At 44.2% G+C, this 27,956-nt stretch overlaps 1 protein-coding gene across 2 annotated transcripts in view; it reads right to left on the bottom strand.

Moving 5' to 3' along the window:
• Window positions 1-3,276: 3,276 nt before the first annotated feature.
• plxnb1a (plexin b1a) overlaps window positions 3,277-27,956 on the bottom strand; it is an 82,666-nt gene continuing 57,986 nt past the window's right edge. Inside the window, exons 13-41 of one of the 2 annotated variants that reach the window (XM_080764345.1) lie at window positions 26,946-27,722; window positions 26,065-26,166; window positions 25,282-25,404; window positions 24,882-24,975; window positions 23,568-23,740; window positions 22,946-23,097; window positions 22,608-22,713; window positions 21,848-21,984; window positions 21,291-21,464; window positions 20,202-20,436; window positions 19,061-19,303; window positions 18,401-18,577; window positions 17,673-17,821; window positions 16,457-16,557; window positions 15,065-15,282; window positions 14,489-14,667; window positions 14,248-14,314; window positions 13,742-13,888; window positions 12,428-12,602; window positions 11,513-11,616; window positions 10,531-10,615; window positions 8,820-8,992; window positions 7,971-8,131; window positions 7,288-7,435; window positions 6,760-6,824; window positions 5,808-5,883; window positions 5,070-5,144; window positions 3,719-3,871; window positions 3,277-3,412 (exon numbers count right to left, since the gene is read on the bottom strand). In XM_080764345.1, the coding sequence (XP_080620471.1) occupies window positions 3,767-3,871; window positions 5,070-5,144; window positions 5,808-5,883; window positions 6,760-6,824; window positions 7,288-7,435; window positions 7,971-8,131; window positions 8,820-8,992; window positions 10,531-10,615; window positions 11,513-11,616; window positions 12,428-12,602; window positions 13,742-13,888; window positions 14,248-14,314; window positions 14,489-14,667; window positions 15,065-15,282; window positions 16,457-16,557; window positions 17,673-17,821; window positions 18,401-18,577; window positions 19,061-19,303; window positions 20,202-20,436; window positions 21,291-21,464; window positions 21,848-21,984; window positions 22,608-22,713; window positions 22,946-23,097; window positions 23,568-23,740; window positions 24,882-24,975; window positions 25,282-25,404; window positions 26,065-26,166; window positions 26,946-27,722 (4,521 nt within the window). In that variant the 3' untranslated portion in view covers window positions 3,277-3,412; window positions 3,719-3,766. Of the gene's footprint in view, window positions 3,413-3,718; window positions 3,872-5,069; window positions 5,145-5,807; window positions 5,884-6,759; window positions 6,825-7,287; window positions 7,436-7,970; window positions 8,132-8,819; window positions 8,993-10,530; window positions 10,616-11,512; window positions 11,617-12,427; window positions 12,603-13,741; window positions 13,889-14,247; window positions 14,315-14,488; window positions 14,668-15,064; window positions 15,283-16,456; window positions 16,558-17,672; window positions 17,822-18,400; window positions 18,578-19,060; window positions 19,304-20,201; window positions 20,437-21,290; window positions 21,465-21,847; window positions 21,985-22,607; window positions 22,714-22,945; window positions 23,098-23,567; window positions 23,741-24,881; window positions 24,976-25,281; window positions 25,405-26,064; window positions 26,167-26,945; window positions 27,723-27,956 lie in introns of those variants that run through there. The other variant, XM_080764346.1, reaches the window with a different exon arrangement.

Here is a 27,956-nt window from a genome sequence, read left to right as displayed (position 1 = left end):
ATTGAAAGGCAGTTGCAGAAATGGCCGAACTGCCCACTGTGTGCTTGTAGAGAGGCGCAAACAGTAGCCCTAGACTGAAAGGAGGACTAGTTGACCTCCATACAGGAGACCAGAAGGCTTGTCTCAAGGACTTTGCATTCACTAAATATATAAACTAAAACCGCTTCAGGGGCGCATCGTACTTTTCACAGCTTTTTGTGAACACAATAGGTAACATTAAAGAATTTAACTATAATCAGACATTATGTGCAAATGATGTTTCTATAGCCTACTGTGACATGACAGAAGATTCCTATACATCTGCCGTTTATGATACAAGGTGCTGTTTAGTCGACTAAAATATTGTTGACTACGGTCAAATCCCCAACCTCTATAATGCAATGTGTCCATGTTAACTTTATTTGCAACCTAAACCTATTTTTTTTTTTTCATTCCTCTTTACGCATTGTCATATCACTCTTTTCTACATGCTTTGTCCACATGGCCTGGCCTGTACAGTCTGGGCTTGTTACTTAACCAAGTTATAATCTACTATTGACATTCCAATGTAGACCACCTAAAAAACCTTTTGTCATACCGATAAGGCAGAAAGATCGAGTGACTGAAACAATCAGGCTCCAGTTGAGATTTGGACCACTTTATTGCATCACATTAAGTTGGCATTTGCGATACCCTATCAAACAGTTAGAGAAAGCTAAATGGGGGTTGAATTTGAGTTACTTAAGAACTATGTACATGAGAAATGTTCAACAAAACATTTGTATTCAGCTCTTCAAACACAAGTCAGCAACAAAGCAGCAACACTGTCCTCATGGCAAACAATGCTATTTTTCCTCTTTTCAGGAAGGAAATTGGTTACTACATCACAAACCATGAAGACATTCCCTTCTCGTATAATTAACTTCACGTCTAAAATGGATGTAAAATCTAAAAACAGGATTCAATATCTCAGCGCGAGTTCTAAAGCAGTGGATTATGGATTTGGATTTTGAACTATTGTTTCTGTAATTCTTCAACCTACACGTCTTGACCAAAGGATGTTAACTTATGGACATTTGATTTGCGTTCAAACGTCAATCATATCAAAAGGGACTATTCTAAGCAAGTTCACTTCTTTTTGTGTGTGTGTGTGTGTGTGTGTGTGTGTGTGGGGGGGGGGGGGTAATTTTGAATGTGCAACGTAGAGACAGTAAATAAAGGACAAGGAGAGGAGATACATGCAAGACCCGACCGGATTCAGATTCAAACTTGGATCCATGAGGGAGTGTGCACTATGAGCCTCCGGGCACTCCTGCAAACTCATTTCTATGCCATAATGACATTCATGGAAAGCAGTGTCCCTAAGCAAACTACACAATCAAAGTACACACTGCACCATAGTCAATGGGCTAAACATACACAGTAAAATCCTCAGTGTCAAAACGGTATAAAACATTTTATGAAAACAATTAACACCATTTTTAATCCATCCATAGTTTTTAAAAAACTGGAAAAAAAAGTATTGTTTTTGTTGGGGAATGTAATGCACATTGTAAAGCACTTAAGATACAAGTGCTATAAAAAAATAAACATTTAACTCAGAGAGTTACCACAGTGTTTACATTTAGGCTACACTCTACAAGGTTACAAAGGCATCAATTAACAATGAGGATTTTACTCTGTACGAGACATGTTTAACCTGGTCCTTAGGGATATGTACTGTAGGTTGGATTCCATGGTGTTCCACATTTTAGCGTTGATGTATTTTACATGTAACCAACCAACAAGATATGCCAGCAAATAAATAAATAAATAAAATTGGAAAAATCTAACAAAAGACAAGAAATAAATCATAATGCAGCAAAAGCCACAGGGTGTTAAATTATCATAATGATTGCGCAAATATGAATTTAGAATGGCACATGGTTTGTAATCTGGGTAGCAGACAGAGACTTTGCCCAAATGCCCACTGGGGGCTGCAGATTCTAAAAAGAATAAAAAGTTAAGTTAGTGTTAAAAAGTGGAGATTAAAGATAGATCAAACACGATCATTTGACCACAGTTGTTTTCTCAAACCTTGATTTGAGAACATAACCTTGATAACAGTAAAAGACAAAACACAGTGACAACAGCAGTCTCTGCCCTCCAAAAAAAGGGAGAAAAAATATATATAAATATATATATATATTTATATATAAAGAAAGAAAAAAGAAAACTCCATAGCAACAAGATATAATTAAGCTTCATTGGACTAAGACATGCTATGAATGAAACAAAATTCTGACATTTGGACGGATAGGATAAGACAGTTTCTAAAGTGTTTCTAGATGGAAAATGTCATAGTGTCTTCATATCACATTTTGTTAAAGAGAGAAAAAAAGGACATTCACGGTAGTGGAGGTTGGGAGAGAACCTGCCACCCCCTCGACAGAATAAAAAAAACATCCACAGAATCCCCTTGTATAAAAACTGCTTCAACTACACAAAGCAACATCTATGGATTAGAACATCAACTGGACACGTGAAGCTCGAGAAAATTAAAATTAAATACACTTACATTGGATCTCCTTCAAAAGAAAACATCACATGTCCAGCAAAAGCCATCGTAATGCCTAATTCATATTTTGTCGTACAACGCGCGGCTTGACGTGAGACAACTGCTTCTTCTGCTGACAGTCTGTCATTTTCATCAAGAGACACGGTTGAGTACAGAGACAGGGTACAAATCCAGATTTATTCTCAAAAAGTAAGACATCGGAAGAAAAGTGAGTGAAGGTAACATTAACGCAGAAGGAACAGTGAAAGTCTCTTGACTACTCCGAAAGGCAACTCGGGTCTACCGCCCCACTGGGCCTTTCTTAGTATCATCATCTGTCTGACTGCTCCCAGTAAGACTTTGACAGGATGTGGTCAGTGTCATCCGAGATCTCTGCCTACCGATACGTCTGGTCACGTCTAAATTCAATACAACTGTGCGGAAAAAATGTGTAGATGTTAAAAGATATTCTCTATTGCAGAATCAACACAAAGACTTTAGCGCGGTGACAGGTTTTCAAAGCAGTAGGCGTAGGTTTCGTTAGGGCTGTTCTAGCAACTCCGATGAATTTAGATGTCACCAGGCGTATCAGTAGGAGGCGATCTCCGATCAGCTGGCAACGCGAGCCTAGGAGGATGTGGTAGGAAAACTCCACAGCCCCCCCAAGTCCCAACATTAAATTCCAGTTCTCCCTTCTCACCTTCTCTCTTTTCTCTTCAAGCTTTCTCCATTCACAGGAGTCCACAGGAGTCCACAGGAGCCCTCAGTAGCAAGACGCCTTCAAAATCAAGACAGAGAGGTTCTGCTTGGCGGGGGAATGTTCTGTGCTGTCCGTCGAGCTTAAATCCACGAGATAACTTCTAGAAAAAGTGCCTTCCCTCGTATTGTTTCTCCTTTCTGGTTGAAGTAAATGACGAGAGTAAGTATTAATCTATAAATTCAGAGGAAAGTGAAACACCTTTTCCACAACAGTCTGTGAATTGGGGTCAATTCACCATAAAGTAGCTTCCTTGTACTCCCAGTAGGGGTCCAAATACTTCAAGTGTCAGGGACCAGTGGGATGATTATTATTACTTTGTTTTCAGTCAATTCTTCACAACAATATCACATCAAGGTCTCCAAATGTCTACATGTTTCCATTTGTCCTTCAAGGGATCTTCTTTTTTGTCCCAGAGTCAAGACCTGTCACACCATCTATGTTACCTTTATTTTAAATTAAAAGGTGAGATTCGTCGCGGCCCTTGGGAGGGGTCATAAGTCGGTGACCTTGTTCTCCACGGCTGCAGCGATCTGTTGCAGCCTGTAGCCCAGCTGCATCTTCTGGGCTGTGGGGTCTTCTTCCAGAGCTGTGATAATCTGGGGACGAGGGAGGGGAGAGTCATTAGATAAACTCAGACCAAAAAACAAACAAAACAAAACCCACTTTGCTTAAGCGCAGTACATGCTCCTTCCGATGTCCAAACTTGTTTTCTGGTAAGGGAAGTGATACAACTACATTTTGACATTATTCAGAACTTCTGACTTTTTTCGGATGCTGCTACTACATAACCTGACGCTGCCAGATCCAAAAAGCTTGCTACACAAATTTGTTTCACAGCTTATTGGGATCTGGGATCGCGGAAGCAAATTCGATGACGGGGCTGTTCCTTTTTTTCAAGATACATGGTAGATGATTGGATGGGAGCGTCTGTCTATCACCGTGTGGGCGTGCAAACACAACCAATCATATTGACGTGTCTATATAGCTTCACATCCGGTTTCGCACATATCCCGCCCTTAGCTCACGCTGATTGGTTCGGTACGAAGCAGATCTGACTCAGGGCTCAACTCCGTCAGAGATCCCAGATGAGTGTTGTGTTGGGGAATATGTTTCCCCAATACCGCCCTCATCTGGCAGCGTCAGGTTAGCTACTACACCCCCAGATGTCCAGACTTTCCGAAACAGTTTATTACGTTGAAAGGAGCATATTAACCCCTAGTCTCATGCATAACAAAGCAGCAGCTGTTTGTGATACATTAAAACGTTCAAGAAGTCTTTTTGGCGATGTGTCGTTACAGCGTTACTGCTTGAAAATGAACACTGCAGGGTCCTCTAGTGGCCGAAGAGGTTTTTGGAAGTAACAACAAGTCGTCAGAAACTGAATTACTAACGCTAAAATACAAAATAGAGTACATTTCAGCCAGGTACCTATTTCATTTGAGTGTTGGGGCAGCCACTCTACCATAAAAATATGGTAGTGTTTATTAGGGTAGTAGTAAGGTAAAGTAAAAAGTAAAACATATGTACTGTATGTGAAATGGTTATTGTGAAAAGTTCCAAACAAAGATCATATCAAAAATGTATACAGTATGACAAAAAATATTATAATTTTTCACACATGATATGTTGTACATTTAAGTTTAGATATTTTAACTTTTCCCTTAATCAGAATCTGAAACTTTAAAACATACACTAAATTGTTGTTGTTTTAGAACAATGTTTCAGCTGGTATATTATTATTATACAATCATACAGGTTACACTAGAACACGTGGGAAGTCTGAATTAGACTTACCTGATCATAGTATTTGTTGATGTACTTGTACAACTCATGTAGGGCCACAAGATAGTTCACCTCTCCAGCATAATTCTACACACACACACACACACACACACACACACACACACACACACACACACACACACACACACACACACACACACACACACACACACACACACACACACACTTACATTTATTTACCCTGATGAGGTTGGCTCTGCCCAACACCCTGCTTCACGTTCACACAGAGTCACAGACACTCACTCATTAAAACCTAGGAGCAGTACAAACACAGCCTTATACTGTTGGCCACTGAGCAGTTCCACCGGACCAGTTGGGTGGTCAGTGCCTTGCGTTGCAGATTAGTCCTGTCAGTCCGCCAAGTGGAAGTAGATTTACTGACTGTATTCAGAAAGCTACATCAAAAAGTTATTAATGTAATGAGAGTACTTAGTGTAGCCTACAGTAGTTACTACTTAGTTGCTGTCCACCCCGGTAGTGTGCTTTGGCTAATGACCAGCTAAAACATCCACTTGTCTTGACTCGCCTGCCTTGTTATAGAGAGTGGATTCATGTTGGTTCCTTGAAACTCTGTCACTTTGGTCCCAAAGGAACTCTTTTATTCCCCTGACCCTCAATAAGGACATTCCTTTTTCATCACAGATGCCAGATGTTTGCTCTTACGATGGGTTGTAAATCTAAAGTGGCTCCAACCACAACATGAGTGCGGGGGACAATCGAGCAACGTACCCGGGAGAGCTCAGCGAGAGCCGAGTTCATTTCCTGGTCGCTGGCGGAGATGGTCTGACGGATGTCTGCATAGTACCTACAGAGAGAGACAGAGAGAGAGGCAGACAGACAGACAGATAGACATCGGGGAAAGTGGGAGGGAAAGAGATAGAACATACGTACATGAAACGTAGACTCTGTCCCAGACTTACTCATCTGTGAAGAGAAAAGCCTGGTCACAACCGTCATAAGGCATCCGTCAGATGTATTTCTCCCGGATACGATATATTTTCGACCACGACCAATCACAACACTTGTTTCATTCACGGAGATGTAAGCAGATTTGTAAAGCGACGTCATTTCCTTGAGCGGTATACTTCTGCCAAAATCCTGAAACTTCCCGCAAATCCAGCAACTTCTGCAAGACCTACAGTGTAGGTCTTGCCCAGCGTGCATGAAGCGTGAAGGAAAGTAATGCCAGTGCCAGATAGGTGGAAAACAAACAAAGGGACAAATAATATGTGTCGTGATGCTTCACATGAGCTTGTAGATTGGCTATTTTCGGCGCACAAAATCTAAAAATATGCCGTGTGTCAGATGGGTGAGCCATACATATGCATTTTCAAAGCATGCTTATTTTAATGATCAATCTTGGGGGCCACTTGCAATATCCTCAAGGCCTACATGTTGGGAATCATTGCTCTATTATGCTATATAACCACCTCCATCTGTCTCATTGTGTAATGGTGAAGTCAGCAGGGCTTAATCAGCAGAGGAAGACATTGTGTGCATGGCACGGTCTGCTCTCAAAGCAGCCATGCGTGGATTCCTCCCAGGGTAAAGTCTGCCCCGTCTCTGTCACCAACAGATTGTCCCAGGCCTCTCTTTAGTCTCTCTCCCTCTCTCTCCCTCTTCTGCCGAGGGTAGTTTATATTCCCGGGGTCAGTGGGGCGACCGGCTGGCATATTCTCACCTTTCCACCATCTGCTTGTAGCGAGGGATGTCTCGGGCGTACAGCAACTTGTTGATAGGCGAGTCCTGCAGAGGAGAGGCAGATGGGAAATTTGGTTAGCGGCTTGCGACGACGCAGGTATAGCGTTTATACTCGGCGGGGAGTGTCTGGGACCAGAGAGAGGGTTGGGGCTGCGCGCCTGTGCAGGATCCTGACATGACTGGACTGTGGGGATGGTTTACTGAGGTGTGGATAATCTGATGCATTTACATTTGTTTGGGAGGACTTTGTTTGAGAACCCCTGAAAGGCAGAAGGCGCTATATAAAATGCACCATTTATTTACCATTTACAGGACTGCTATATTTATCTATAATGTAAACCACACACACACACACACACACACACACACACACACACACGTCCCCTGCATTTGCACTTTGCAACCGTAGCATTGTGCTTAATTGAATTTCTATGCCATTGTAAGACAAAGCATTTCTATGCCATTGTAAGACAACGCATAAATCAAGCTTTGGCGTGGTGAAGCTCACCCGTCCTAGTTTGTGGTCAGCGATGGTGCAGGAGTCCATGAAGGTCTGGGCGATGACGGACAGCACAGCGTCCACGTGGTCCGAGGCCTGGATGTCAAAGATGAACTGGGGATTCTTCAGGATGTTGATCCAGAATCGCAGTGGAAGACTGGTCCCCGCAGAGGAAACACACCCGTTACAATTCATTCACAGTGGAAGACTGCATGGTCCCCGCAGAGGAAACACTAACACATCCATTAGAATGAGTTCACCAGGCAAGGATCGCTTCTCATTATTCTGCCAGTGGTCAGTTTACAGTATACGGCAGGATCCATGTGTCAACCCTGAGAGAGCTAGTGCTGCACCATTCTTGCTCAAATGTGAATCTCGATTTTCCTCCACAAGAATTGAGATCATTTTCATGAAAATATTTATTGTCTTTAGACAATGTTGTTGCTGAACATTACTACATTAAAATGTGGCACCTGGAGCCAACTACTGTGGCTTAAAGAACAGAAAAAAATAATAATAATTAAAATAAAAATGTTACCGAAAAGCAACGCTGGGTCTTACAGGGTTAAACAAACAACATCAACGTGCTTGACTTAAACCTTTTTTTGTATTAATTGTGCAGCACTACCTGAGAGTGCAACATTTTTAATTAAACGTACTTGGTTAAAGTAATTCATATTTTGCAGTGTTACCTGTTGGTCTTCCAGATGTGAATGGTCTCGGGGTCGGTGATGTTGTGCTGCAGGGCCTGCTCGTCCAACATGTCAAAGAAGTACTTGACGGCCAGAGGAACGGGACGGCTGGTGCTGAGGATGGCTGTGAACAGATCGTCCACAAACTTCTGGAGTGTCCCCTACGAGACAACATCGCACCAAAAAATAGTATGAATAGAAAGAGAGTGATAGTTCCATGATTATTGTATTATAGTGACATTATTGTATTATAATATTCTTCTGATTTGAGGGAAAAGGAAGTTCCGGGTGATTCAAACTGCCTGATGACGACAACATGAGGTAACAATATCATCCGCTCCAGACCGGTTCACACACAGACCAGGCTTTCCTCCGAGGTGGAAAGCCTGGTGACGCGAGGTTAGCCACATGTTGTGAGCCACTGAGCCCCATGATGACATGCCCAAACTCTGGGTCGGGGCCTATTTGTGGGTCGCAGACACATTTTTATGCATCCCTTTATTCTTTGTTTCCCACATTTTGTCTTCAAAACGTTTTCAATAAACATATCCCAAAAAAAATCTAAAATGTTCATGAATTAAAAATCTACATTATGATTTATTTTCAGTAATTTTATGAAGAAATAAACCAAAAGAATCTAAGAAATTCCATAAAAAAGAAAACATATTTCAGAAGTATTGAAAATTGCCGATCTACAAGCTCATAACGGGGTCACGTTGTGAGCTTTTAGATCTGCTATTTTCACTAGTCCCGGGAAAACATCTAATCTCTTTATTGGGTCATGGCTAAAAAGATTGGGAACCAGTTTCAAGGAAATGACAAAGTTTGAGGATGACTGGTCTCGCAGACCTTCATGGAGAGCAGTCGTGTGAGGTAGATTTCAGGGATGGCCTTGGCTCTCTCTCCTCCTCTCTCCCTCACGCTGCCTCTCCTGTGTTTAGGAAGCTCCGCCTCCTCGTTGGCCTTCACCAGGTGCCACAGCCTCACGCCGCCCTCCTCCCCGTCATCCAACATGGGCGTCTCTGAGGGCCGAGAGTAGACACACAGCCTGGGTCAATATACTCCTTTATGATATACTCAGACACACGTCAATAAAGTCACATTTCCTTTAAATGTTCTTGCAATGAAATAAGACTTTGGTTAATTGAGAAGCCACAGAGAAATAGAGATTTGTTTTGTGTGAATCCTTTTTCATTTGAATTGATACTGAAGTGATTCATGCTTATTTTATTAGATATATATTTTAATCACAATATAATCGATCCCATTAGAGAGTTCAATTCAGTAAATTGGCCATTCTCATTTAGAAACCGGCACTTGGACTGCTTCTACAAGAATATTTCTATTGCACAGTGAGTGCATGCACAGTACTACACACATTACCTTCTCCAACTTTGAAGAAATACAAGGTCCAACAGTGACCTCTGCTGGTTATTTAGGCTCTCTTCAAATAATGTGTAAATACATTGTATTTCTGAATACTGTAAAGCACCTGTGTTAACAACAATAATAATAGTAATCATAACAATCATAATAATATGAAAAGGGTTCATGCAAGCCACACAAAGTGCCTTAAAGGAGAATTCCATGCTAGAATGCTTTCTTATCTTTCTTACCTTTCTTTGTACTTGTTACGGGATATTATTTACATTATGAAGAGAGGATATATACAAAGAAATTATAATTTTGAGCGATGGAAATAAGCGAATTAGCACAACACCCCATAGCCCCATTCAATTCCCATTCAATTCAATGCAATTCATTTAGGGCTTATGGTAGGGGAAATAGCCAATAAGGAGCTTTTGCTCAAAATAACACTAAACTGTTTGGTGGGGACGTAACAACTACAAAGAAAGGTAAGAAAGCGTTTTAGTATGGAATTCTCCTTTAAAGGTATATTCAGTGATTTCACTTAATTCAATTTTTATTTTATTTTATAATCCTCCCTACTGTAGATTGTGCTGAACATTTAAGGAGTTCCTCCCAGGCCCCAAAAAACCTCAGGTTTCGTTTTTGGCTAGATGGCTCAGCCTTCATCCAATCAGGATAGAAAGGGGCCTTCCTCCAATCATGATCGAGCGGGGGTGGGCCTTGGTGTGCATGCTGTTGGCCTGTCGCGTGTCCCCCTTAGAGTATATATGAATAGAGAGGGCACCCGAGTTCTGCTTCCATCCACTTGCATTAAGTTGCTCAAAAGCGCATGAGGCGATACTCCTTCCGGGTAGGAACAGAGAGCATTCTGGGATGGATTGGCCCCAAACACATGAACGCCCTGCCGTTGAACGTGCACGAACACGAACGAGCGTGCTGCCATCATGAACGTGCACAATGATAGTCAACGGACCAGCACGTTCATGTGTTTGGGGCCAGGCTGCAATACCTTCATTTGGCCACTATGTCCATTTCCCCTCAGGGTTTCCTCTGGGTGCCTTCTCTATTCATATATACTCTATGGTGTCCCCCCACTGCAGTGCGTGCATGTGCACATCTTTTTACCGGGTGGACAGAGGGGTTTTCCAAATCACCCAAATCACTGAATGCTACTTTAATTAAGACTCACTCTCTCCAGGTATGTAGTCCTGACTCTCGTGGTGACGGTGTTTGGTGTTCCTGGGGACCAGGGTGACGGTGGCTCCATCAGGGACCTGCACAGAACGTGAGAACGTGAGAACGTGGCTTTGAACACAAATTCTGCATGCATCAACACTCTATACCAGCGGACGGTCCCCAACATTTTATGGAAGAGGGTCCACTTGAAAATGTGTTCGCGACCCACCCATCTGACCACGGCAGGCATTTGGCTGACCGTGCATGCATGTGTATTCTCAGTTTCAGAGCATGTTCATTTGAATGGTCAATCAACAGATGGTGCTACGGCTTGTTTAGATGAAAATAACATACTACACTACTACGCTTTATTGGCACCACAATGACAAATATTTTGTAAAGGATTTAAAGAAAAAATACCATTAATTTTACAGTAAATATTTTATATGAATGTATTATTATTATGTATTATTATTGTATTATCTTTAAAATCTTAGTGTTTTGCCAATTTTTGGGGGTCCACTCCAATTGCAATACCCTCATGGCCCACCAGTTTGGGAATCACAATTAATTTCCCATGTAGAAGGCTGGTATAATTGGCTCATGGTAGTCACTTGTTCTGTGTGTGCATGTGTGTGTGTAGGCTACTTGTATTACACTACTTGAGGACCCCACAAGTATAGCAGAATTAGATAAATAGACATTGCGAGGACCATTCTTAGTCCTCACAAGAGAAAAGGGTGGATATGATTTGGGGAGTTAGGCTTACAATTAGGAAAATATTCAGGTTGTGGAGAAGTCACACGTTGTGTCAGCAGCTTGTGTGTGTTGTGTGTGTATTGTTCTTTCTGCTTTGGCAATGTAAACGTATGTTTTCTCATGCCAATAAAGCCCTTTGAATTGAATTGAATTGTGTGTGTGTGTGTGTGTGTGTGTGTGTGTGTGTGTGTGTGTGTGTGTGTGTGTGTGTGTGTGTGTGAGTGAGTGAGAAAGACCTTATAGTGCTGCAGTGTGTTGAGGCGTTTCCAGTTTCCTTGTACGACTGACGTCAGGTCCTCGTCTGACAGGATCAGGTGACCAGCGACACCCGCACGCCACTCTAGGGGCAAAAGATGTCACATTCAACCATAAAGATCAATCTACAAGTTAAACATTCTCCCACAATTACAACAGATTCCCTAGATTTATAAGTCTGTAAAGCAGCAAATCATGTGGTTTAACCCATTTAGACCCAAGGATGATGCTACGAATGCCTTCTAAATCCTGACAGTTTCCTTTAAAAAAAACTTCATTCTCATGTCAAGGACCCCCAAAAATATATGTAATTGGCTGCCTTGGCTGTAATTGGCTGCCTAACCCCAAAATATGTTGTTCCAGGGACCGCCCAGAAGCAAAGATTTGAGTTAAAAACGTTCACTCTGAAAGAATATATATTCAAAGATTTGCGCCACATTTTCACGATTAAAAAGAAATAGCAGATCTACTGTACAAGCTCGTAGTTCACTATGAGCTTGTAGTGGTCCAGGCGCATGCCACATATACAGTAGGCTCTGGTCTGACAGAGCCTGCTGCATGTCTCCCGCCGTCTCTCTATCGCTCTTTCCTGTCAATCTTCACTTGTATCTATCAATAAAGGCAGACAAGCCAAAAACAAATCATTCAAAAACAACAACAACAACAACATTGTCTCCGTTTTGTAGGCTGCAAAAAGGTGGTGTGCACAACCTGCGTTCCCTGCAAACACAGTCTGTTGTAATCGTAGCCTATCAGGTTACAGAGGCAGAAATTAGAATATTGTTCTTGGCGGGGGAATACATAATACCTTTATTCCACAGCAGGTTTTTAAATTCTCTGTGGATGTATTATAATATATTTTTTATTATTCAATGTGACAATGAATTTATACTCACCAAGGTGCAGTGAGTCGGCGTGCGGCCGCTGGGAGAAGGTGGTTCCCTTGGACGTTTGTTCCAGTAGCTTCTCCTTCACCTGGGTGATGGTGTCACAGTCCAGGACCTTGGCGGGCAACGTCTGGGGGCCAGTAACTCCAGTGCCCCCTACAGTTGGCATCAGGACATTCAATGTCTGGTGGGGCAGAAGAGAGGACAAGAGGAAGTAGGTGAGCCTTGCCGAGCCATGTGGCCCATAGGGCAGGCGTCTACCTCATGTTTCTGCAGCGTGAGGCGACTTGAGGAACAACCCAGCCTTGATGTACACCAACTGGACATGACGCTAGTATGTCGCAGGCCAGGGACCCCCAATCCAACCCTTGATGCTGAGTGCCAAGCAGGGAAGCATTGGGTACCATTTTAATAGAATTTGGTACGACCCGGCCAGGCCTCATACAGTCATACAGTGTGTGTGTGTGTGTGTGTGTGCACGCGCAGCAATGGCGGCACGGTGGAAACGCCGGTGGACGCCAACTTTGCTTGTTCTTTAACATCTAACAACCGCACCCGTTCTAACTACGATCGTTAATGTAGTGTACAGCTTTTGGAACTTTTGCAACTCCTGTGGCGGTGGCTGTGTGTCAGGATATCACGTCAAGATGTACCCAGCGACGTAGTCTACTACCGGCGACCACGCTGCCTGTTGGTCCCTCCCGTGAACACTAACAGGTGCCGGGAGTAGAGGCAGTGGACCCGGTGACTTCCCCGCGGTGTGTCGGTCCACCATCGGGGCAGCGGTGTGTGGACTTCCAGGCCCATGAGAGCGGCTGTGGACCGGAGTGTGCAGCGTCACCGGGAGAAACCCGGTGAGTCGGCAACTTCCCTCCAGCCTGGGACATGTCCACAGATAGTTGTGGGAGCGTTTCGAACTCTTGACAGCTTGGAGTGTCCAGAGGATGAGGCAGAAGGACTTGCGAGGTGTTGTACTGTCTCTGTTGTACTGTCTATGCCACCATATGAGACTAAGCCTAGTCCTGAGCACCGTCGTGTGAACGAATATGGCTATCAGAGACGCTGCTGAGTGACATTCTTGTTGTATCATGATTCCAAACATGTGTCATAGGCTTGTGATTGTAACATAACTGCACCCATTATGTTTTTTGTCCTTGTATGCATTTTCCTTTTAAAGTGTGGACCAAATAAAATAATTCAAATGTGTGTGTGTGTGTGTGTGTGTGTGTGTGTGTGTGTGTGTGTGTGTGTGTGTGCATGTGTGTGTGCATGTGCGTGTGTGTGTGTGTGTGTGTGTGTGTGTGTGTGTGTGCATGTTCTGACCAGTGTGCGGTACTCGATATCCTCTCGTAGCAGGCGGTTGTCATTGAGTGTGTACTTGGCCTTCCCAGTCACAGCATCAACAGGTCCCTTGTCTACCTGGTGTTTGATGGCTCTGAACAACATGTAGAACGACTCGCCTGCTGATTCCTGCACGCACACACGCACGCACACACATACTGTAGATTATGTCAATACATTTGACAGGAAACACAATAGATATGCGGAATCAAATGGCATGACTGCTAGTCATGGTGTCTTTAAGTACTGCATTTTATAAACCATTGTGGAGGTTAGAATACATATTTGAAAATAAAAGTAGTATTTCTCTGACTATATGACTATGTCTATACTGTATCTGTGCTGTGGCAGTCAAAATATAAATAAACAAACACTGTATGCTGTATGTCAATAATTCATATTACAATTGGTGAAATGAAACAAGCAGGCACAGTATTTGCTGTTTTGCTAAATGTAGTGATGACATTATGGGGACACTTTGAACGTACCCTCAGAAAGGTGTACAGACAAATAGACATCCAGTTGGTCAGGAGCTTCTCAACCACAGATTCAGTTCTGAGAAGAAAAAAAAAAAAAAACACACACACACACACACACACACACACACACACACACACACACACACACACACATGCCTGTGAATGGATCAAATCTGTCACACAATAGTGCAGTGCCTCGAAGAATCTGGTACCAAAAGATAATAAACGATAAGCTAATATTTCTGTTCACCTCCGCAGCATCAGTTTGGGGTTCTTGGCGACGTACTGCTCCACAAGGTCGTTGAGCAGAGTTTTCAGGATGTCTGTGAAGTATTCCAGTTTGCCGTGTAAGGCAACGGTCAGCAGCGAGGCCACGTAGGCCCTGTCCCGGGGAGAGAAGGTCCTCTGTACCTCCAGAGTGTGAATGAACTGCAGAGAAAGACCAGAGAGGTAGACCCACATCGATATATATATAGGCGCAGTTGAATTTGCTATCAGTTGTCAGTTAGTAAAAAGGTGCTGTGATATATTTTGGTTAAATACAATGTTTTTAGTTAAAAGGTTAAAGCCTTATATTCTGATAGTAATCATTGCTATATAGTATTTGTACAGTAACAGGGTTGCCCTCATTGGTGGTCACCAATTTCATCCAATCAGCAGAGAGAACCTCTTCATTTTATATTGTGCACAAAGAAAATCCATAATATTGCTTTAGAGAAATTGCAAAAAACTACCAGAGTTTTCATAGGCAAGCTGCAAAAACCCATTAACCGCACAAAAACAGGATTTTGTTTTTGGGATGTTCAAGCTGTTAACCCGCACTGACCTTGGTGAGGAAGAGTTTACTGTTGAGGAGGTTGGACAGTTGAATGAGTCCCTGTTCCACCGTCTGACGGCGACTCTCTGGCACGTCCAGGTCTCGTCTCAGTGGCGAGTCCCGGTGGCCGGGGAAGAAGATGCGCTCGGCGTACGCCTTGTAGTCCAGGAAGGGGATTCCTGAGCCCACCAGGTCACTGGACATGTCCATCATCTCTGTCATCAGGTCTGGAGGAGGACAACAGATGGATAGGAGGAGAGAGAGAACAGGAAAGAGGGAGAAACTTCAGCTATATTGCAGCCTAACAATACTGTGCATTACTACTGTTTCTCAAACTTTATTACATTTCAAAGAGTCACAGACCTGTCAGGGCCCATTTGGAACCCACTCAAGGAACCCTGAGGGTCCCTGGACCCCACTTTGAGAAGTAGTATGTAAGAAATCATATACACAGTATATATATAGGGATATATAAGGGATGGAAGATCACAATTCTTCGATTACGTATGTTTTTTTCTCTTGTGTTGCCAGCCATAAAAACGTAAGTCTTATAAAAACACTAGCCAGTAGCCATAATAAAAACAATAAATCTATAATAATATATAGTATAATGCTTATTAGATAGATAGATAGATAGATACTTTATTTGTCCTTTCGGAAATTTGTTTTGTGCACAGCAGTCATCAGGATATACATAAAACATGCAAACAAACAGATCACACAGTACATAGACAATAAAGAAACAGTGCCAACAGAAGAGGCATCACATAACACTTTATGCATGGAACTGAGATGGGGCCTGCTTGTTCATAAGTCCTATACTTATGGGAACAAACGATCTTGAGGCCCTAGCCTGCAGGGAAGGTACCATATACCGTCGCCCTGATGGTAAAAGATGGTATTGGCTGTGTAACGGGTGTGTGTTGTCCCTAGTAATAGCTTTCCCCTTCCTGAGTACCCGGGTCTATTATTAATTATATCAATCAATCATTACAGGATTTTTTTTTGTAAAAACCTGTAAACTCTAAGACTATACTATACTTGTAAACTCCTTCTAAACGCTGTGTTAACTTCAGACTATACTATACCTGTAAATTCCTTCTAAACGCTGTGTTAACTTCAGACTATACTATACCTGTAAACTCTAAGACTATGCTATACCTGTAAACTCTAAGACTATACTATACCTGTAAACTCTAAAACTATACTATACCTGTAAACTCCTTCTAAACACTGTGTTAACTTCAGACTATACTATACCTGTAAACTCCTTCTAAACACTGTGTTAACTTCAGACTATACTATACCTGTAAACTCCTTCTAAACGCTGTGTTAACTTCAGACTATACTATACCTGTGAACTCCTTCTAAATGCTGTGTTAACTTCAGACTATACTATACCTGTGAACTCCTTCTTGCACCGGTCTCTGACACTGGTCTCTAGGTTCTCCAGCTGGATTTGGACTTTCTTGTAGTCTCTCATTGCCTGTTTGCTCTTCCTCCTGACCGACCGACATACAGAGAGACAGACATGGGGTCAGGGAACTTGAGGGAAGTGACCAGAGTTATGCTTTGCTTTTGCTTACAATCAAACCGTTAGTGACATAGAACCCACGACAGGAAGCTGGTGACTATATTTGTTTTAGTTGTGTGCGTGCGTGTGTGCATATACATTTGACTATTTTCATAAATCTAAATGTATGTATGTATGTAATGCATTTATCTACACACAGAGGGGTGATTTTCATTGCAGCCTGTCTGTCATTATAGATCGTTTGCAAAGTGGGGCCACAATCCCCAGCAGGGGACCAACAGAAAGGAGAGGGAAATTACTTTCCTTCGTCTCTTCTTTTCTTTCTTTCACCATTTCGCAGTAGGGGCTATGGCTATTTGGGGATCCTGTAAAACCCTGATAGATACAGTATATCATGCCTGCACATTATGTCCACCAGAGGGTGCTGAAAAGGCCAACACAAGCTTGGGTTGAAACACTCATCTACTGTATTCACATTCACATCTCTAGGTTGCTTAACTTGCTTTTTTGACATTATTGACATGCTTATTTCCATTGCATCTTTCAACAGTGTACAGGTCAGTCATTCATTCAAGTCATCTCCTGTATTAAAGGGACACTTACGCCTTTTGTGTACCATTTTGCCTCTAGTGGCTACAACCGACCATCTTTATATGTATTAACACTCTGACAACATGTAGTCCAGGAAGGAAGTGAGACCAGTGTCCATGACATCACAGACACTTGAAATACTAAAATATCTAAAAACACATATTACCCACATAAAAAACCCAGAAAAGTCTCGCAAACATCATTAAAATAAGATCTGGTTGCAAAAGGGGTCCCATTAATGCTGCTCCGGTAGATGGACTAATGCTTTCACTTCACAAGCAGATTAGTTTCATCAGCAGAACATTGTTTGTGTCATAAAGGAGGTTAGGGAAATGTGAAATATGGAGCATAAATAATGTCCAGTAAAACTTGATTCAGCACTGCACTTGATATGCTTTACTGTGTGGTCCGACATGACATCCAGGTTGTCATGGTTCTCATTATTTCCCAGAATCAGAGCTCATAGCCATGTATATGGCGTGCTGTGCTTACCTGTAAATAAGTACTATGATGAGAACAATGAGGGCCACTATAGAGGCTCCCACCCCGACGCCAACCTGGGCCTCCAGGGGAAAGGTGGACAGAGCCTGGCTGTCGTACTGCACTCTGCCCAGGGAGAAGTTCAGGTTGCCCATCCGGACCTGCACGGGACAACCACAGAGGGCCTTACTGCAGTGCTTCTCAACCTTTTCAGGCCGCAGCCCCCCAAAATAATAAGATTTGAGTCCCCAGTCCCCCACCCTGACAAGCACATGAATTGTAGGAGTTGAGGCATTACAGTACATTTAGTTGGTTGCACTGATAAATATCAGCTTGTAGAATGTTCACAATTTTTGCCTCTTATATTATTTCACTATAATCATTTTCTTTTCTTTCTTTCTTTTTGAGGGGCGCTAGCCCCTCCTATATCCAGCTTTTAGTGTATGTTCACAGACTTTGTCCTACACAAACATTCCCATTGACAATGAATGGAGAATTTTAAGTCATAGTGTCTGAGCAAATAGACTGTGTCTATTTTACGTCATGATGATGTACGATGATACAAGCGCCCCTCACTTCACATGCGTGTGATTTTTGATTTTGAAAATTAGACACTTCTTTTTAGATGAGTTGTTGAGCCCAGTTGTACAACCAGGCTTGAATTTGAGCCCAGAATTGACATCATAAAAGAGCACTATTGGAATGCGGTCCTGTAGGCTGTGAGAAAGGCTGGGACTCACGGTGAACTCAGGCAGGCTGTCCACTCCCTCCAGCTTCCTGCCGGCCACCACCGAGGGCTGCTGGGACGGCGGTTCACAGTACAGGTGGTTGTGGGTCAGGGTCTTCACTGCACACACCCCCTCCCCAATGAGAGCCACCACCTCCTCCTTGTAGATCGCCAGGTCCAGGTTCTCTCCCTTTATTGGTTGGGGGCAAAATGGTCAAATGACTTCTCTCTGACTCACTGAGTTAAAATCAAGACTCAATGATTGTACTGTGTGCAACTGTGCATCATTCTGAAATCCCAACACTGTAATGGCAGATTTACACTTATTGCCTTAGCCAAGTGGTTAAAGTAGTCTGGGAATCAGAATGTCACCCGTTTGCCCCCCGTCTTGTCCACTCTGTGTCCCTGAGCGAGGCCCAAACGTTTGTCATAATTTGTAAGCTCAATATATAAACAGCTAATCCTATCCCCAAACTACAAAATCAGCCGGTGTGTGGTGTACTGGAGACTTCAAAAATGCCTCTATGGCATGCTTTGCAGAACAGAAAAGTGTTAAATTTTGTCGCAAGTTGGTAGAACATGTGGTCAAATGATGTCCATAATGGACAATCAATCTTTGATCCTACAGCAAAAAGCGTAGCAGCACTTTGCAGTCCCATCATCCACCACACACCTCCACGGAGATGATGCTGCCAGGTTTGTGGTGGTAGGGCTTGCCGGGGTCGTTCTGGTTCAGGGGGTAGAGCTCTGGGTTGGGCTCGTAGCTGAAGGCCTCGTTTCCCACGGCGTTGAAGTCAAAATGGAGGCTGTCGAGCAGGAAGTCAACTTTGATCCTCGCCCTCCTGGCCTCAGGGCCCACCGAGGGCGTGGGACACAGGATGAGAGACGAGCTGCTCACCGTGCAGCGAGAATCATACTGGGGAAGATGAGAGTGGAAAAAAGGAAAAGACGTGATTATGACCAATGTGTCTTACAATGTGTCTGATTGGCTCCCGGGCAGGCATAGTTTTACTGAGGTTAGGTTTAGGCATAGAGCTATAATATAACTAGAATGGAAGTTCTAGTTATATCAATGGAAGTTGCTCAGTGGCCTTTTGAAGCCACGACGAATCGACAAATTCTTCCGGATAGTACCCCTCGAGCATTGATATGATTGGTTGGCTCCTATCATAGTACCCCTTGCACTGTTCTTGTGGTACCTCTACGTCACGCCATTCTGCAGGCTTGCGTTTAGGGTTAGGTTTAGGCATAGTTGCAAAAATGAGAACTGTCAATCACAGCAACTACTGGCCAATCACAGCAGGGTTTGCCTAGAACTGTGGTGGGATCCATAATAACGTGTCTGGGCCCTATTTAGACTCCAATTACCGGTATTCTAGTTAGATGCAGATAATCTGGATTCATTTAATCTCTGAATTAGTCATGGGAGTGCTTTGGGCAAAACATGAAAATAGATCAATTACAGTGTGGTATTCCATTCCCTTTAAGAGCTAGGTGGACCTGCACCTGGTGCTTTGCTATTTAAATGACAGTCACCAAATTAGAGAGACACAAACAATGTTCTGCTGATGAATCCTCAGCTAGGTTCTTTATTTGAAACCCCCAATTATAATGACGGCTGTGCGTTCCGCGCACCCCAAAATGTTTTTTGATGACCTGTTAACTGCTGTATGCAGATACGAGATGAAGATCCCCAGGAGGCTATGGATTCGAGAGTATGACTATAAAGTGTAAGATACTTATGCATCCATCCATCTCTTTCTATTTATCCGCACACCTCCAACCGTCCGTCCATCACATACACTCCTCCATACCCAATGGACGTCACAGATTGCTCCCTCTGGGCAGCCGGGCTCTGGAACGATCCTCCTGCGTCTCGTCAAGACGCCCGCCTCATCCCCAACGCTCCCCCCGCGTGCCCCCTCTCGCCTCCTCCTCCTCCTCTTCCTCCTGGGAGGGAGGGTGTCGGGGGGGCTGAGGGTCACTCTGATCTTAGGCTCCTGAACCACGTCTAGGTTGTGGCCTTTAACTCGGATGATTCTGCCCCCCCTGGTGGAGAGAGAGAGAGAGAGAGAAGTTGTACTTTAAACAGGGAAAATTATTACTTAAGAGTCATTGTTATTAGTTTCTTATACAAATAACAATGTGACATTGTGTGTTTGGGTGTCTATTGCTCGTGCAGTGTGCGTTCAAAAGGGGCGGCCTTAGAAATCTGGAGGCTCGTTTTAAGGCCAAATATGATGCCCCCATTATACTTATGACTTAATTATTCTGTTGATGCAGGCGTATTGACACATACTTTTGACAGTTAAATATCGCACACAGCCATTACTATCGACAATTGCGCAGAAACAACACCTCTCCTCATCCTGTCGTCCCTTCACAATAAAGTGTCTCCCATTTACCTCCCAATGCTGCACATTTTAACTTTTAACATTTTAACATTTTGGGGGCTGAATGACGCCTGGTGGTCAGTCGGAGCTCAGAGACCCCCTGAGGGTGGAGGCCTGTTTCAATTGAAACTGGTGAAACATAGCAAAGTCCTCCTATGCGTGCATGCGTCAGACCTGTGGACGCGCGCGCAACATTTTTGTGAATTTTATTTGCCTCTTTTTGAGGTCTGTTGCAGTCTTTTGCAGTCTTTTTTGGGTCTATTCGTGGCAGCCTACTACAAATCATACTGTAGTGGCTGGTCATGATTGTGTGGTGGCCCGCCACACAATAATGCATATAGGGGAAACACTGCATCATCATCATCTTCAGCAGCATGATAAAAAGCACCGCTCCCTTCACATGCATGTTCTTTTTAGTATGCATGTTCATTTTAAATAAATGACTACTTATGTTTTACTATGATAAAAACAGTACACCTTATAATCATATAGATAGCTTAAGACACTCACTTGAGGAAGCTTTTGGACGGGGTGGCCACGGTGATATTAGGGTCTGGGGTGTAATGATACACCACACCCTGTAGATGTCGCTCTGCACCAGCAAACCGCACCGTGATGCCATGCTCTCCTGTCTTGTTGCTGGCTCCACTCAGACAAATGATCTGCTCGTCCAGAATGTCTGAACTGGACACAGAACACACCCAATAAGATACAACACAATAACACAGTGAGTAACACAAACAACTTTGACACATATCGTCGTGGTCGGACAGAAAACTTGCATTTCCATTAAAAAAAAAAAAGAATCCCCATAAATCAGTAAATCAGTAGAATGTTATACTTTGTCACACAAAAGCACAGAAAATTACCAATCTTTGGAATATTTTCCATTTTCACTTGGATATAGAAAGTTTCTGGCTGACAGCGATAATGTAAATTATAAGAGATACCGGTGAAAAACTATCCACTGGAATCAAAATGGTGTGTGCATGTGTCACAATTGTTATTTCAAGTTCATAACATGTAAACAGAGAGATACAGTATGCAATTCACACGGGGACACTCACACAACACAGGGCACTCCTCCAATCAGCACGCTGATCTCACTGGGCTGACCAGTCCTCAGCCTCCGGCCCCTAATCCTGAGGGCCGAGCCCCCTGCCTTGGGCCCTTTCTTGGGAAATATGCTGCTCAGGACAGGGTCCTTGGGATGGGGGGAGGGGAGATGGAAGAGGAGGAAGAAGAATAGAGCAGTGATTCTCAAGACCCCCCAGTTTCATAAACGTTTTATCTCTGGGACCCCACCCAATCTACAGTGAAAAGTCTTCTGTGTTAATTCAACTCAGAGTGTACAAATGGAAACAAATGGAACCTCAAAGGACAGAGGGAGGGTCTAATCAGTGATTCAGTGGCAAGCGAGACATAAAATGAGAAGACTAGAAAAGTGCACTCCTTGGAGCTCCGCCATGCTGGGTTTACTAACCTGGGCAGTGGGCACACACACTTTGGAAGTCAATCATAGCCAATCAGAATGTTATAGGAAAGATATGACAGATACATCTTCATCACATGATTCCAGACATTAAAACAATTTTAACAAAAAAAAACATAAAAAACAGTTTAATAAATAAATATTTTAACCACAGCCCCAGCCGTTAGGATTACATGCAGTGACAATTAACACCGTCCCTGGCCAGCTTCCCTCCCACAAACACTGGCCAAAAAGCCGGAAGCACCTCGGTGGATTCAAACCCACAAGCTCTGCGTTGGTGAGCAGGCACTTAAGCACTGCGCCACCCGGGCACCTATGGTTATGGTTGTTGTTACCTGGAAGCTGAAGGTTTGTGCTGACAGTCCGTGACCACCTCCTCTGACCTTCACCGAGGCCTGTCCACTCTTCTCCCCTCCACTGCCTGTGGTCTCACATACAATCCTACAGTAGAGCATATACAGTACACACAATGAATGTATGGACAAGATAACGTACATGTGTTTACCTACTCTACACCTCCACCCGACCTAGGCACTCAGCAGTCGGATGGAGGTACAAAGCTGAGCCCCTTTTGGTGAATGGCGAGGCTCTGTATCGATCCACAATGACATGGATGGGCAATGTGAAGTCTTTCCTATGGACGGGTGCATGTGGTGCCGTGTGAAGGACTCACCGTGAGGAGACCTCGTATCTGCTGTGGATGACAGTACAGGGCACCCCAGCCACTGTGACGGAGTTCTGGATGTCCTCAGCCCTCTGGCCCAGGTTGGAGCCCGAGATAGTCACCACCGTACCTCCTTCCACCGGGCCAGACACCGGGTCCATCTGGGATGCAGAGAACACCGTACGTTGGAAATAAGCCAGGAGAAAAAACAATGATTCAATGAAATTTCAATGTACAGATGTGGCATTCCAACTGAAAGTTTTCTTTTATTCACTGGTTAGCCTGGCTAATTCTACCGCTTTGCTACCAAAAAGAAGTGTCCAGCAGAGGAACTCTATCTATTCAGGGAATCTGAATAGAATGAACATACAGACCTTCGCAAATGCCCCCCTTTCTCACTGACAATGTTCTGTTTCTGACAATGCACTGACAATCTACTGAATTGCCATGGTAGGACATGTGAAGTTCTGAAACGGCACATCCGTAGATAATCAATTTTTTCGTTATTGGTTACTGTATGTTGGATCTCCTTCTCTCTGACACACACGCACGCACGCACGCACACACAGTCTCTGTCATTCCACTATTTATTTATTATTTCCTCAAAGCAAGCAGCAGGGGGTAGTCTTACAAAGTGGATGACCGGTGCAGGGCAGGTGTGTTGGATCTGGTCGCTGCAGGACTCCTGGTAGACGCAGCGCGGAGAGCCGGAAGCTCCACCACACCACGCGCAGCCGTACTTGGGGTCGGCCGTGCGACAGCGGCTACAGTCCGAGCGGCCCACCGAACAGTTGAACAGCGTCACTAGAGCAGAGGAAGGACAGTTTAGAGTGAAGCAGCTCAAATAGGAAGTGTCATTTACACGTGTGTGTGCTTGTATCTGTGTTACTGTCCGCAATGACTCTATACACTAAATATATCATTATCAAATCACAACTTAAGAAAAAAAATCTAGAAGTGTTATGTCTTAATAATCGAGATTCAAACCACTCTCCATACGGAAGATGTCTAAGGGGCCACTCACACATGGGCGTTCAATGCGACAATCAATCAGCTGGTGGAGGCCAAGCCCTCAGAATAGAGAGGGAGAACTGAAGCGCATTGGACATGCATGCAGCATGGCCGATCATAGCAGACTTGATCCAGAGTAATCTAGTAAGAGAGTGGCGACACGCTTTGATCTCGCCGGAAAGCGGGTGCTATAGGCTATAGTTCCAAACATTGCAACTATCCCATTGAGATAGAATGAGCACTTCCGCATTCCATTGTTACAATAGGAGTCAATGCTAGTGTCGCCACTCTCCTACTAGAGTACTCTGACTTGAACGAGCAAAAAATGTTTCGTCCAATGGGCTCGACGCACAAGCTTGCGCACGTGGTTGTGCACGGGGGTGAGTCGGGTGACAATACTGCTCATGCAAGATGACGCAAAATGCACGTCGCATTGGCCCAAAATGGCCCCGCCTGTCACATTTCCCAACCCGGAAGAAGGGGTGAAAAGGGAGTAATATGAGCTGCGTGAGTAACTCCATGCAAGTGGATGGAAGGGAATTTCCGGTGCCCTCTATATTGTTTTTAAGTCTACGGAGGAGGCGGAGGGATGCGGCCATTTCAATAAATGTCCTATGGGAGAATTGTGGTTATCAATCTTTTGACGTACTGAGGGGGAGGAGAGGCAGATCGCAGCACAAATTCTACTATACTTAACTTGTGGGTACGTTTGGCCATCACAAGTACTGTAAAGTAATAGAAACACACACACACACACACACACACACACACACACACACACACACACACACACACACACACACACACACACACACACACACACACACACACACACACACACACACACACACACACACACACACACACACACACACACACACACACACACACACACACACACACACACACACACACACACACACACACTTCCTACCGTGCAGATCCTCAGTGCTGTCGATGAGGAAGTTGTTTTTCCTCCTCACGCTGACCATGGCCTGGTATTCCTCCAACAAGGCAGAGTATGCATACTGAAACCAACACAATGGCAGCATCACAACAATGACCTCACCACATATTATGTCACATGTCTCCCCATGTCATGTGCAGGACCACTTGGGAGAGCCAGGGGTGGCTCTGTCCCACTGTAGCCAAGCTAATCCTTTGGCAACTGAGGGTGACCTCAATGTCCCTTCCAGAATAAATAACGGTTTGGATTTAATTGAATAATCCCCCTGGTGATGGTGCAACACGTTGCTGTCAGGTGGAAATCGTGTACTGTATGTCCAAATATGTTACTTTTCAGGAAGAGTCAACATAAAGCTGCAGTTTGTCACCTGGTACAGCTGGCAGGTGATAAGGAAGATGGAAGGCTCTGTTACGTCCATCTCCACCACAGCATCCACCACCACCAATCGCTCCTCAATGTCCAACACACACTCATAGTCCAGTTCCTTATCCTGAACAGAGAGAGACAGAGAGAACAGCATTTTTCTTCTGAAGTGCTGAGGCAAAGAGTGCAGATTTAACATTGATGGAAACCAGACAACATTAGATACAACAATCTGATACTGTTCTTTTGTCAGAACAGTATCAGTCCCACGCCCAATACAAACCCCATGTTATAACTTATATATATATTTACACAAATATGTTCCCATTGGCTGCTGCACCAGGTATTTGTTGAAATGTCGAAGCAAAGCATTCTGGGAGAAACCTGGGGCAGCAGCTAATGATAACTGTACATTTTGTCAGGAAAATAAATCCTTTGAGCAAATATGCAGATTTCATGTTCCCGTTGCTGTCGTGGGTTTGTACATTGAAAAATGTACATGTTTTATCAAGCATAGGAATCTGTATTGGGAACGTGACGTCCATATGCAAATACTTGTATGTCCAAAACGTACCTTTTTCAGAATCATCATACCTCATCATGTTCTGTGCTCAGCCAATCAAATAATCACATTCCATGCCGCCACCACCACCACCCCCCGACCCCCCCCCACACACACACACACACACACACACACACACACACACACACACAAAAAATGCGGCAGCGACGATATGCTAGTATCACGCCAGAGTACAGATACTAACTTGTGCTGGGCTAAGCTTACCTCAAAGAGCTGGAGATGTTGTCCCACCAGAGTGACCTTCCTCTCCACGTTGACTGGGATCAGAGAAGAACCCTGGATCCTGTCCACACACGGACACTCCTGCTAACATAGTTAACACACATAAATATTGCATACCGGTATATGCCATCTAAAATAATATGCATAGACCTACTACAGTGCATAATAATGTATACTGTACACAGTGCATTTCCTACAGTGGGAGACTCCACCAAAATAAGTACAGTACTACAGTACTACAGTACTATACACACCAAAGACAAACACAACTGAAAACAACAACAAAAACACTAAACAAAGGTAAAAAGCAGCATAGGCCCAAATGAACTGATACAGTACGAAGCTGATGATGAAGACACTCAAAAATCAAACACGAGGGAGGATGAATTCTAAAATAACGTTTACAACCTCCCTAGTCCAGGGCTAGTGATTTAACAACCTGATATCCTTCCCATTATATGTGGATCTGGCGGTGGCAGTGAACAAGACCTGGCATCATAGTAGCTAAAATTCCTTAGTGAGAGAGAGATGTTGAAGTTAGTAGTTCCCATTGTAGAAGTACGTGAATCCTCTGGTGTCGGAGTATATCTATAGCTATAGATATACAGTAAGAGTATAGATAGCACCCTACTGCTGTGTTCCCAACCACCTACAGTACTCTAATGGGGGACCAGATGAGACTTAATATAAGGATACCATAAGCAACACATCTTCATATAGGTCACAAAGGCCCTCGTGGATCGAGTACGGTACCTCCTCTCACAGCGCTGCTAGGAATGGACGCATGTCTTTCTCTACATTTTATTCCTATGGCTATGGTTAAGGTTAATTGCAGTACTACTACAATGGCTACATGCACTCACCGGCACGTGAGAGTCAGACGAGGAATCGGACTGATAGTATTCTGCGATATCGGGCTCAGATGAGCGAGTGTGGATGAACGTCTGCTCGCTGGCCCCCGCCACAGACGGACCTGCGGCAAAGACCACCTCTAGCTCCATCGCTTCCGTCTCCCACTCCCTCACCCAGGCTGCTGTATCGTTTTCCTCAGCGTTACTGAGGGGTACGGCCTCCCCATCGTCACTGTTGGCGGGTTCCGCTACAAGGACTGCTTCGCTAGGGGCGGCAGTGGACCGTAGGCCGGAGGAGTCTACTGCTTCACCCGAGGGCTCAGCCTGGCCGTTGGCACTGCTAGGTAATGTAGTCTCAGGAAGGAACTCGGGAAAAGCGGACACAGGGGCCTCCGGGGACTCAGCCTCAGTTAGCACAGCATCACCTCCTCCTTTCTCGTCTTCCACGGGACTCCTGGCGTCTCCTTCGTCGCCCTTATTGCCCTCCGTCACCCCATCCCCGATGGGAATCCATTCTTCAGTGGTCGGCTCGAGGTGCGCGGTGGTGGCCTGGGTGGAGAGGCTGATGGAGGGCAAGGTCCTACCCAGGGTAGGGGGCATGGTGGTGGGTACAGCGATAAGCTCTGGGGTGGGTGGTGGTGGTGTTGAGGGGACAGCCGTAGGCTCAGGGGGCTCTGTGGGCAGTGGCAGTGTTGATGTGCTTGTCGTCGTGGTAGCAGGGATGGGTGGAGGTAAAGTGGGTGGATGTTTGGTGGGCGGTGGGGAGGTGGTGCGGGTTGGACGCTTGAGCTTGATGACAGAATAGTAGGCGATGCACAGAGAGAAAGAGAGAGAGGGGGGGGGAGAGAGCGAGCAGGGGGATGGAAAAGAAGCGGAGATAACACAGGGACATAATGGGGTGAGAGGAAATAAAAGGAAAGAAGGAGGCAAAATCGAGGGATGTGTAAAACAGTGGGGTTTGCACATACATTAAAATGACAGGAAATGTCCCAAAATAAAATTGCGCATGAACAAATACTAAAA

This window comes from Protomyctophum bolini (assembly GCF_963924005.1).
Source record: "Protomyctophum bolini genome assembly, chromosome: 5".
NCBI lineage: Eukaryota > Metazoa > Chordata > Actinopteri > Myctophiformes > Myctophidae > Protomyctophum > Protomyctophum bolini.
Note: the sequence above shows the minus strand (reverse complement) of the source record. Positions and strands in the feature narration are given on the sequence as shown.